Raw genomic sequence first — 12378 nt, forward strand, 5'->3', positions numbered from 1 at the left:
CCCAGTATGATTACAATTCCGAACCCATTAGGTTCAAATCGTGACTTTGCCTCTGCCACCATAGGTTTAAACTTTGCCATGAATAAAAGTTTATATTTAAGTAAGAAAAATAGAAGCACGGACTCATCATATGTGAAATTTCGAACTGATATTTAGAAATTTCTCAATTATTATAAGGAAAAAAAAGTAATTGCAAAGTTATTTTTGGTTAATTCTGAATGTAGCATGCCAAAGTTGACTTTCCGAGTTTGGCACAAACAATAAGTATTTATGAACCTGTGGTCTGCGGGAACTGTTCTGTTCTTCTCCAAGCCACACGTAAAAGAAAAAATTGGACTATACAAAAAAAAAATTAAAAAAAAAAAGCAAAAGTGTTATAAATATATTATATTATGGATGTCCATTTAGTACTCCGTTGTAAATAAGCTTCCTGAAGAAGCTTATCCATATGAGACTCCACCGTAAATATGTTTATCTATTTAAGTACTCTATTGGAAATAAGCTTCCTGAAGAAGCTTATCACTTCGATACCCGGTTATGGATAAACATTACCTCCGGTAGAAGATTATCCATATCGGGTATAATAAGCTTATCCTTTCAGTACCCAGTTATGGATAAACATTACCCCTGATAGAAGATTATCCATACCGGGTATAATAAGCTTATCCTTTCAGTACCCAGTTATGAATAAATATTATCCCCGGTAGAAGATTATCCATATCGGGTATAATAAGCTTATCCTTTCAGTACTCCGTTATGGATAAACATTGCTCTCAGTAGAAGATTATCCATATCTGGTATAGTAGCAGCTTACACAGCAGCTTCCTTTCTTCTATAAATAGAAGAGATTTCAGTTCATTATGTACATCAGTTTGAATTCGAATAATATATCAGTTTCTCTCTATACTTGTCTTTACTTTATAGTCTTTATTTTATAACACGTTATCAGCACGAGACTCTGCCATCTCGAGCAAATATTTTGAAAGTATTTGAGGTAAGAACTTTCTTTTCCTAAATAATATCAAATCTTTCTAAACTTGAATTTGTAGCCCTGGATATATCGGGCAAAAGCTACATGTCTTGGGTGCTTGATGCTGAAATTCATCTTGATGATGGGTCTGGCAGACACCATCTAAGACAAAAATCAGGCATCAAACCAAGACTGTGCCAAAGCAATGATATTCCTACACCATCACCTTGATGAGGGCCTGAAAATGGAATATCTTACTGTTAAAGATCCAGTCATACTGTGGAATAATTTGAAAGATAGATATGACCACCTGAAGATGGTCGTTCTTCCACAGGCACGATATGATTGGACTCATCTAAGGCTACAAGATTTTAAATCTATCAGTGAGTATAATTCTGCTATGTTCAGAATTATTTCCCAATTGAAGTTATGTGGTGATAATATTACTGATCATGATATGTTGGAGAAAACTTTCACCACTTTTCATGCCTCGAATATGCTCCTGCAGCAGCAATATCGAGAGATGGGATTTAAAAAGTATTCTGAACTTATCTCACATCTTCTTATAGCCGAGCAACATAATGGGCTATTAATGAAAAATCATGAAAGCCGACCTACTGGTTCTTGTCCATTCCCTGAAGTGAATGAGACGAACTTCCACTAGGCTAAACCGTGAAAAAGGTCGTGGTCATGGTCGTGGTCGGGAAAGAAACTCTAATCATGGTAATAATAATGCACCAAAGAACACTCATCACCACCAGCAGTGGAAAAGGAAAGAACAAAAGCATGAAGCGGTGCAAGCACCAAATGCAGAAAATGCATGCTATAGATGTGGAGAAAAGGGGCACTGGTCACGTACCTGTCGTACGCCAAAGCACCTGGTTGAGTTTTATCAAGCCTCCCTAAAGAAGACAGAGAAAAATGTTGAAGCAAATTTTATTTCTGAAGATAATTTAGACTTCATGCATTTAGATGTAACTGATTACCTTGCACTCCCAGAAGGAGAAACAAGTCATGTAATCGGTGGTGAATCTATAGAAATGTAAATATTTTAATTTTTGTTGTTTGTAATAGATAGTATGGTTATGTAATTGTTGTACATAAAGAAAAAATTATGATTTGATAATGATGTTTACTATAATATATCTTATTTATGTCATTTTGAAGAATATGAATAATATTATTAGATCAACTTAAACTCTAGCAGGGTTTGCAAGAAATATACAACCACCAGAAGTAGTTATATTTCATATATCTCATTGTAATTATATTTTGTTGACCACCAGAAGTGGTATATGTCTATGATCACCAGAAGTGATAATTTAGGCTTTCTATGGTTACAATTGAAGATAAGCTACATAAATATTCTTTATATTAAATGCACGCCTCGATTTGCTCTTGAAGTAGTAAATATTTTAAAAGAGATTGAGGCATCACAATTTGATGTGATTAATGCGCATTCAGATAATTATGTTCGATTTCCTGAAGGATGAGAAATTTGGATAATATTAATCCATTCCCTGAAGTGAATGTGACAATATTAATAAATCGGGTAAATATGAACGCACTCTTGATGTGAACATATCACAATTCACCTTCAGAAGAGGTAATATAATTGAGAGAATATATACTCAATATTTCGTATTTTAAATTTGCTCCTGAAGAAGTAACACAATTGAAATTGCCTCCTGAAGTAGGAAGATATTATGAAGAAGAGTTTTCTTGTGCTTAAACAATTGTTTTACATTGTTTATTTGATTGTGATTTTCTCTCATGATACCAGAAGTGTATGAGAAATATTTGATAGTACAAAATGTATCAACAACTCCTGAAGAGCTAACTGTTTGCCTAAAGGATACATGACACCAGTAGTGCCCGATAAATATTAGATTGTGGATAATAAATGAAGGCTCTCGAAGAGCTTATATACAAATATGTCATTCATATTATATGATTATGGTCAAAACATATGTTGTAGTAAACCTGAAGTTTACTAATACAAATGGCTATCATATTGAGACTACAAATGATTGGAAGATTGATAATCTTCATGTTTCCACAATCATAGGGGGTAAAATAATATGTATGTGAGAAGTTACCCGTCTTATTCTTTAATTTGTACTATATCATGTATCACAGTAAACCAGAAGTTTACTAAAGCAAAAGTTTATGCCATAGTAAACCAGAAGTTTACTAAGAGATAACACATGACATGATAAACTTGAAGTTTTCATTTGCCATTTTTAAATGAGCTATTTGAGAATTCAGATAAGCATATACTAAAGAACTAGAAGATTCTTCAGGAATTCTCATGTGTTGCTTGTTCTCATAATGAATTGATTATACCAGCTAAAGTTGGGACTAAGACCCCTGATTCTGAAATATATAAAAGGTGAATATGGGCCCGTTCACCTATCATGTGAACCACTTATAGGTGCATATATGAGATGGTTACATGTGTAATTATTGTCAACCTGCAGTTTGGCATTTGGAATTGCTTTTCTCGATTAAGAGCATAATTTTCAGATTATGAAATCAAGACAGTTCATCTTGATAATGCTGGTTTATATCCAAGCTGGTTTAGCATTGAATACCTCCTATTAATGGCTAAACCATTGCTTATGAGAACAAAGCTTCATGTGTTGGTCTAAGATTTTCTAAATTGCATATAGCAGCACTTGTATGCATCAGATCAACAATATATGATAAGTCCTCCCTTCACAATTGGTTTAGGATCAGAAACCAAATATTTTTACTATCTTTTGTTGTGTGGTATATGATTAATTTCTCTACCATAATACACAAAGATATGTTTCCCAAAGATGATTGGGGATATATGTTAGTTTTTCTAACATTTGGGGGATGGAATAAACAGTTGAAAAATATGCTATATGAATCGAATTATCATTAATATGATCCTCACTTAGAAGATAATTCAAGTCGAATGCCAGAAGCATTTGCTGATCCAAAATTAAATATCATATTTCAGCTACAAATGCTCCTATTAAAATTAAAGTCCCTGAAGGATAGAGTTTACTGTACGCATGAAGCGTGGTAGACCAATCGGTTCCAAAGGTAACAATCCTTGAAAAATAGTAGGAGCTAATGATCAAAATGATCATAATGAGGAGGAAATAAGCTCTAGAAGAGCCCACGACATAACATTTCATGAAACTCCCGAAAAAGTTCAGGTACCTGAAAATAAAGAAAGTGATGAGATCTCCACAAGTTATGTCGCTTCGGAACTGACACAAAATGTTCGTCGACGATATATTTGATATAATATAGTGCACAATATTATAAAAGATTGTGAGGATCGGACCAGCAGTCCAGACACTTGAAGATGTCATACCATTTAGATACAAGTCTTAACCTATATGACTTATTTGGCTAAATCTATATGAAGATCCTTGAAGGATTGAAAATGCCCGAAGCATATAATTCAAAGTCTTGAGAAATGTACTCGATCAAATTATAAAGATCTTTGTACGGTTTAAAGCAATCTGTGCGCGTGTGGTATAATCGCCTCAGTAAATATTTGCTGAAAGAAAGTTACATAAATTATGTTATTTGTCCATGTATTTTTATAAAGAAAATGTCATCAAAATTTGTTACACTTGCTGTTTATGTTGGTGACATAAATCTTATTGGAACTCCGGAAGAGCTCCAAGAGGGTCTTAAAAATACTTTTACATGGACAAAGTGTACCCATTAAGTACACCAATGAATATTCAATCACTTGAAGTGAATAAGGATCCGTTCCAACCTCTAGAAGAGGATGAGGAGCTCCTTGGTCCTGAAATACTCTATCTCGGTGTAGATGGTGCACTTATTTATCTTGCTAATGCTAACAAAAGTGGTGCAGATCGTATTGGTAATGCAGATGCAGGTTATTTATCCGATACCCATAAAGCTCGATTTCAAAGAAGCAAGTAGGGAGTGCGTATGGTTGAGATCAATAATTCATTTTATTCGAGAAAAATGTGGTTTGGAATGTGAGAAAAGACCCACAATTTTATACGAAGACAATGCTGCATGCATAGCCCAATTGAAGGGAGGATTTATAAAAGGAGATAGAACGAAGCACATTTCACCAAAATTATTCTACACACACGATCTTCAGAAAAATGGTGACATTGATGTGCAACAAATCCGTTCAAGTGATAATCCAGCAGATTTATTCACTAAATCTTTGCCAACTTCAACTTTTGAGAAGATGGTATACAAGATTGGAATGCGGAGACTCAAATATTTGAAACAAGGTTTTCATCAGGGGGAGTAAAATACGCGATGCACTCTTTTTCCCTTACTAAGGTTTTTTCTAATGGGGTTTTCCTTATAAGGTTTTTAATGAGGCACCTAGTAATGCGTATTACTAAATATGTGTACTCTTTTTCCTTCACTAGGATTTTTTCCCACGTGGTTTTTCCTAGTAAGGTTTTAATGAGGCACATTATCTTTTAATGAACATCCAAGGGGGAGTGTTATAAATATATTATATTATGGATGTTCATTTAGTACTCCGTTGTAAATAAGCTTCCTGAAGAAGCTTATCCATATGGGACTCCACCGTAAATATGTTTATCTATTTAAGTACTCTATTGGAAATAAGATTCCTGAAGAAGCTTATCACTTCGATATCCGATTATGGATAAACATTACCCCGGTAGAAGATTATTCATACCGGGTAGAATAAGCTTATCCTTTCAGTACTCAGTTATGGATAAACATTATCCCCGGTAGAAGATTATCCATACCGGGTATAATAAACTTATCCTTTCAGTACCCAGTTATGGATAAATATTATCCCCGATAGAAGATTATCCATACCGGGTATAATAAGCTTATTCTTTTAGTACCCAGTTATGGATAAACATTACTTTCAGTAGAAAATTATCCATATCTGATATAGTAGCAGCTTACACAACAACTTCCTTTCTTCTATAAATAGAAGAGATTTCAGTTTATTATGTACATCAGTTTGAATTCGAATAATATATCAGTTTCTCTCTATACTTGTCGTTTACTTTATAGTCTTTATTTTATAACAAAAAGGAAATAGTGGCAGTTGAGTTATTCTTGACCTTGTTTGGTTTTTCTCCGTTTGGTTATCCAACTCAAAGGGAATATAATAAAATATCAACACCCGAAAAAGAATACAAATCTTCTTCGTCATTCCTCTTCTCATCTTTCAAATTCTCTTTGTTCTCGCCGGTCGCCGGAGATTCAATCGGAAAATTTTTCAAGACGTTTATGGATTGCAGAAGCAAATCCCTTTCAGCATCGCCGTCCGCCGCCAACAATCAATCTTTGCTTCTTACGATTCTGCAGTTTTCATCTCAGCTCTCTAAACCTTCATTCACTCCTTTTACCCCTTGGATACGATACCTCCCGTTCAGTTTCTCCTGATTTCCCTTTCAATTACTCTGTCTCTAAAGGTATATTGACTATCTTACCCTTGATTCCCGCTTACTGTTTAAACTATTAGCTTAAGGTTGGATTTTTATTGTTTTTTGTTTAAATGAACAAAAGGAGAATGAGGAAGTTTACTGTTTCTTAATGGTGCAAGGGTTAATTGTATTGCAGCTCTCCTAAATTTGAGTTAAAGGTTGGAATCTTACTGCTTCATAAAAATGCAGAAGGTATATTGACTATTTTACCCTTGAACCTGCTTACTTTTTCAAATTTAGAATAGTAGTATATTCCAAAAAAGAAAAGTATATTGAAACAGGAAGGTAAGTTAATTGTAGTTCTCCTTAGTTTGATTTAAAGGTTGGAATTTTACTGCTTTATCCAAAGAAAGAAAAGAAATAGTAGGAGTAAAGATTGTATTATACTGCTCTATCCACAAAAAGAAAAATAAATTAAAGAAAAAGCACGGGTAAAGGTTGGATTTTTCTGCTTCTGAATTCTGCAAAGGTTCTGAAAATGTAGAAAGTTAAATGTTTTACCAAGGTGATTATTGTAGGAGATAAGCTGTGTAAAGATGATTGATTTTAACTTTTATGTATGTAAGTGCAATGGTAAATATTATACTGCCTTGAATCAAATTGTTGTCCTTCAAGTATGGTTGTAGAACTTATTTGAGAACCAACATGAAAAGAGTCTTAATTGGATTGAAGTACTAAAATTAATTTGCATAAAAGTAGGCTGATCAAAAGGTCGTAAGAGAAAGGCCTCGTAGTTAAGGCATGGGAGTAACAACCTAGAGATGTCAAGTTTGAATCCTAGTTAAAACGCTTGGTGAGCCCACCTGTTCTAACCTTGGTAGACAAGATTACAGAAGCAACCTATACTTGTGGGTTGGACAGGATGTCTTGTGAATTAATCGAGGTGGTCATAAGTTAGCCATAACACCATAGATATTAAAAAGGAAAAAAATGTAGACTGATCTAAAGTGGAGAGCTTATGATGGTTGGTAGTCTAGAATAAATTTGGACCCGTAAAGTTAAACAGTGTTTCCTAACCGGCCTTATATGCATGTGTTACATTTTTAGTTCTATAATTCTAGCTTTTTTATTTAATTTAAGTTCAAAGTTTTGTTGCAGTTTAAACTCTTTCAGTGAAGCTGTCATTTTTTCCAAAACCTGGAGCTTGAATTTAGGAGACATTATCTGAGTTACAGCCAAGAAGAGGAGGTGGTGTGGCACTTAAAATGATTTAAGTGCTTTCTATGTGCAACTAAAGATGGCTGCTTCTACAAGTGTGACTAGTCCTCATAGGAAGATGTCTGGGAGGAGAGCTAAGACTTCTGGTTGGGCTGCATTTGACCATAACGAGAGACGGAAGCAACAAGGTCTTGAGCCAGAGCCTGAAACAGAATCCTTCCCGCTCTTATCCGTTCCTCCCACTTCCTTAAGTGTTCCATCTCAAAGCATCACAAAGAATAGTGGAGCAGTGCTAGAGAAACCTTTTTCATCCCTGCTGCGACCATCTGTAAGTTTTCCATCCTTAATGGCTACTGAAGGGTCTGATGCCAATCAAATACAAGTTGGCAATTCTCGTCTCAACCAGAGTGATGGTTTTATCAAAGAAAGAGGTTTTCTTGAGGTGTGTCAAAAGCTTAAGGAGCTCCACCCATGGGCTGATGACACCTTGATTGCAGATGTCATGGCTGGTGTAAATGATTTCAATACGGCCTTAACATTGTTGGAAGCAATGATATCTCCTGATCATACATACGTTGCGCATGACAACAGAAAAACCAAGGGATTTGATATTGACAATTTTTTAACCCCAAAAGAAGCAAATACTCCCTGCGTGCAAAAGTTTAAAGAAGGAGAGACAGATACTAAAGGTGTGAAGTCTAATAATGAGGCTCCTCTCACGAATAATAGTAACTTTGCTGCTAATAAAGGTGCGACATTGACCGACAGCGTGAATCTGGATGACTTGAGTCATGTGTTCGTTAAGTGTCTTCAGAGCAACAGTCAAGAACTAATAAACAACTTTGTTTCTAATGAGAACAAACTGCATTTTGATGGAGCAGCGGAGGGTATGGAGTTTATACCAGTTGAGCCTGAGTGGGAAGAGGATGATATTTACTCAATCCATCGGAAGGACGCGATGAAAATGACGAGGTAAATTTTACTTGCACTTGTGTATAGGCATTTACCTTTAGAATGATAATATGAGTAAATGACCATTTCCTTGCTTCCCTTTTTTAATTTCATTTAAGATTGCAAGGATGGTTTATAATGAAGATAAGGATAATCAAGCGTTGGCTGGGTTTTGTTCATGCCAGTAACTTGATTGGAAAAACGAAAGCGTTAAGATTTTAGTCAAATGTGTTAAAACTGTGACTCTTGTTTTTCTTTCACAAAAAAACTTTGATTCTTGTTACTGAAAGTCTGAACCATGCACCAATTTGAAGAATCCAAAAAGAGATAAGACGACATTCGTGAGAGGAAAAAGAATTTAACACCCTTTTCATCTATCCTCCCCTTTCTTTTACCTATTGCCAGTATTAACACCTTTTTCGAAGTAAATATAGAAGCAAGTGGAAAGATGGGATGCAGAAAATTTACAGCTAAAACACAATAGGGCACAAGCTGAATATTCCACTATTTAAATACCAAAGATTTCGATCATCTATTGATACAGATACTTAGCGGGGAATATAGTAAAACTCTACAGGTGCAACTGAACAGTAGTCCTATTTATCAGTGCAGCTAAGACTGGTGGCTTGAGTTTGTGTTTCATGAAATCTTTTATATTACATACGTGTGAGACTGTGGTAGTTGGTGAATCTTTCTTTTATTAGTGATATTTCTCTACTTGAGGTGATACTCTCTCTAAGATCCTGTGAGCCAAAGATATCTTCTCAAAGCTCGGCCTGGTTTGGTTGTCAAATAAAGAATTATTCATATGTGGCCCATTTGGAGATGGCATACTTTAGTATGAAAATATTGGGAGAATTTTAGTGGCCAAACAACTTCAATAGCAAATATCATCTTTGCAAACTAAGTTATGCAACATAATATGATGAAACAAACCATCTTCGTTCTTTGTTATATTTTCATTGCAACCGTAGTTTTTAGAAGGTACATGCTTTTGAACGTGTTAAGCTCTTATCCTCGTTATTATTAAATCATTCTGAGATCCTCTCTTCTTCTATAAACAGGTCAGCAGCTCGACACTCTAAGGCTGCCAGTGACGCGTATCTCAGAGGTGACCACTTATCTGCCCAACATTTTTCTCTAAAAGCCCAAGAAGAGTGGGTTGTCGCTAACAGGCTAAATGCCCAGGCAGCAAAGGAAATTCTGAGTGTCCGCAACTGTAAGAATGATGAATGGACATTCGACTTGCATGGTCTTCATGCAACAGAGGCAGTTGAAGCTTTACGAGAACATTTGCAAAAGATTGAATCTCAGGTGAATCGTGCTGGTCATATGAATCAAGTGAACTTGAAGCCCAGCTTTGGAGCTGCTGTATCTGTTGAAACTTCAGATCGTATTGATGTGGATAATGAGAGCAAAGGATCCCTGATGAATAAGCAGCGACCAGCTTTCTTGGAGGTCATAACAGGTATTTTTCTCTTGAAAAGTGTTGCTCAAGGATATGATACATCTTATAAGTAGAGATGTATTCACCAGCAACATGTTCTTCAATGTGGTTGTAGTTATAAGTTGCGTGTTTGAACCTGTTTTCACTTATATCTGGATGACTGTCACTTCACCACTCACTCTATATCTTTAGCTCTAGGCATTCTGTTGCTATCTGGAAGTATTGTGAGAATGGTGTGTTTTCTAAAAATGTTGTGCATTAGTTGCTTTAACTCGGAAGATTGAGTAGCCTGCTGTGACTTGCTAAGCTTGATACGTGATGAATCAGTATCAAGAGCTCAATTTCATACATGTTATCAGGTCATAGCATCACGTACATAAATGAGTCTGTAATCCTTCCTTTTAATAAAGCATACTTGTTATGTTGATCATTCTTCCCAGCGTGGCAAAACTTCTCATGGATCGTCATTTGTTTTTGAATTTTATTAATTGGAGCATCTTTTGTTTACTAGTTTAACTGATTACAAGCATAGGTTCGTCTGACTAGTCTGAAGTGTTGCTGTATCCAATTTCACAGGTAAAGGAACTCATAGCCGGGGACATGCTGCCCTTCCATTGGCCATAAGAAGCTTTCTCATCGAAAACGGGTATTATTCTCTTCCTTTAGGCATACAGGTCCTCCAAGTGCTCTAGTTTGTGCGGTTCTAATTTTCTAAGTCAACATTTAGCAAATGTTCACTTTACCCAGTCAAACTAAATGAAACATGAATATTATGTTCTGCAGATACCGTTATGAGGAGACAAGGCCGGGGGTTATCAGAGTTAGGCCAAAGTTCCGACCACAATAAATAAAGTTTATGCCCCCACCCCTCCCCCCACCCCAAACAACCACGCCCCAACAAAAAAAACAAGCAAACACTTCTCTATATTATTATCTTTGTTGAGAGATCTTGAGTCTCAGAATTGGTCCGAGACTCAAATCCTCCTTTGGTGGTTTGCGTAACTATATACTCGCTCTGTTCCATGATATATGTAACTATTTCCTTTTAGTAGGTTCTAAAAAGAATGACACCTATTGTATTTGGTATATTTGACTTTGAACTCTACATTTATCCTTAACAGCATGCTCTTGTAGTCATAGAACTGTCATGGTATGTTTAGAATCACAAGTTCTATAGGGTGGTTTTGGCATGTGTAAAAGTCTTTTTTCTTAATTCTATGTTCGATCATATGTCAGTCGTTTAAAATGAAACAGATGGAATAGTAAGTATTATGCATCTTGCTTTAGTAGTTTTGGTAATTCGATACCACTGAATATTATGCTTTTCATTGCTTATACTCCCTCCGGTCACTTTTACTTGGCATATATACTAAAAATAGATGTTCACTTTTACTTGACACTTTACACATATCAAGAAAAGACAACAAATTTTTTCCTGTTTTATCTATAGTATTTATTACTCATTTCAAATCATTTTCTCAAATGCAATAAAATATGCATCAATTAATATGGGTATCATGGTAAATTATACACTTCATTTATTATTTTTTAAGGGGTGTGAAAAGTCAAAAGGTGCCAAGTAAAAGTGACCGGAGGGAGCACTAGAATATATTGGAGGCATCTTTGGCACCATAGTCCTAATACTAAGGTTTTATAAACTTGATAAATTTTTAATCACTGGTGGGATTGTGATACTGCAACTGCCAAAGCTCTATCCTCTTCTAAATCTTATCATAGTTTTTTCTTTCCCTTGCCAACAAGAGGTTCTTTCATCGGTATGACTCCACAAAATCTTCTCTGTTCCATTAATCTCTTTTGTTTTTAGAGCAGCAACTAAGCAAATTTTGTTCTAAGACCACAAACAAGTGAGTTTTTGCAAACAAATCTCTTGATGCGAGTGGCTCCTCTCTCTATTTATTATCTGTTGTGTATGAACTCTAAAATAGAACTGGGGAGTTGTTCAAGTCAGTGAACAGAAAACTTAATGCAATTTGGGTATGCTTAGAAACTTCTAGTACTTGAACACCTAAGCTCAAACTGAAATTGATTTAGGTAAACACTGGAGAGCATGCCTTATGTCTTATCACCAAATCCGAAAGAGACTATTGTCCTATGATATGAGAATTCAACAGTCACCAACTTTTCCAATGAATCAAACCAACTCTGATTTTAAACAAGAGTTCAACTTGAGTACTACAACAACAACAAAACCCAGCATAATCCTATAAATGCGGTCTAGGGAGAGTAGTATGTACGCAAAACTTACCCCTACTTTTAAGGTAGAGAGGTGGTTTCCGATAGACCCCGGCTCAAGGAAAGATGAAAAGAACGCAGTAATAATAAGATAGTAAGAAAACAAAGCGAAAGGAACATGTAGTAATAGAAATCTAACAATAATAGAA

General features: G+C 35.4%; 1 protein-coding gene across 5 annotated transcripts; it reads left to right on the forward strand.

Annotated features, from left to right (window-relative positions):
• Positions 1–6083: 6083 nt before the first annotated feature.
• LOC104227873 (uncharacterized) lies at positions 6084–11166 on the forward strand. 5 transcript variants are annotated; one of them, XM_009780239.2, is made up of 6 exons: positions 6084–6408; positions 6503–6612; positions 7519–8550; positions 9594–9997; positions 10553–10622; positions 10760–11166. In XM_009780239.2, the coding sequence occupies exons 3-6, from the start codon at positions 7658–7660 to the stop codon at positions 10821–10823; spliced, it is 1431 nt and encodes a 476-aa protein (XP_009778541.1). In that variant the 5' UTR covers positions 6084–6408; positions 6503–6612; positions 7519–7657; the 3' UTR covers positions 10824–11166. The 5 variants fall into 5 exon arrangements, with proteins under 5 accessions (XP_009778541.1, XP_009778542.1, XP_009778539.1 ...); XM_009780240.2 differs by having other exon boundaries at positions 6540–6612; XM_009780237.2 differs by having other exon boundaries at positions 6557–6612.
• Positions 11167–12378: the final 1212 nt, after the last annotated feature.

This window comes from Nicotiana sylvestris, chromosome 5 (assembly GCF_000393655.2).
Source record: "Nicotiana sylvestris chromosome 5, ASM39365v2, whole genome shotgun sequence".
Lineage (NCBI taxonomy): Eukaryota > Viridiplantae > Streptophyta > Magnoliopsida > Solanales > Solanaceae > Nicotiana > Nicotiana sylvestris.

Coding starts and splice junctions, on each gene's coding strand:
- LOC104227873 (XM_009780236.2), top strand. CDS start 7,658: ATGGCTGCTTCTACAAGTGTGACTAGTCCTCATAGGAAGATGTCTGGG. Junction 8,551..9,593: donor GACGCGATGAAAATGACGAG/GTAAATTTTACT, acceptor TTCTATAAACAG/GTCAGCAGCTCGACACTCTA. Junction 9,998..10,552: donor TTTCTTGGAGGTCATAACAG/GTATTTTTCTCT, acceptor CCAATTTCACAG/GTAAAGGAACTCATAGCCGG.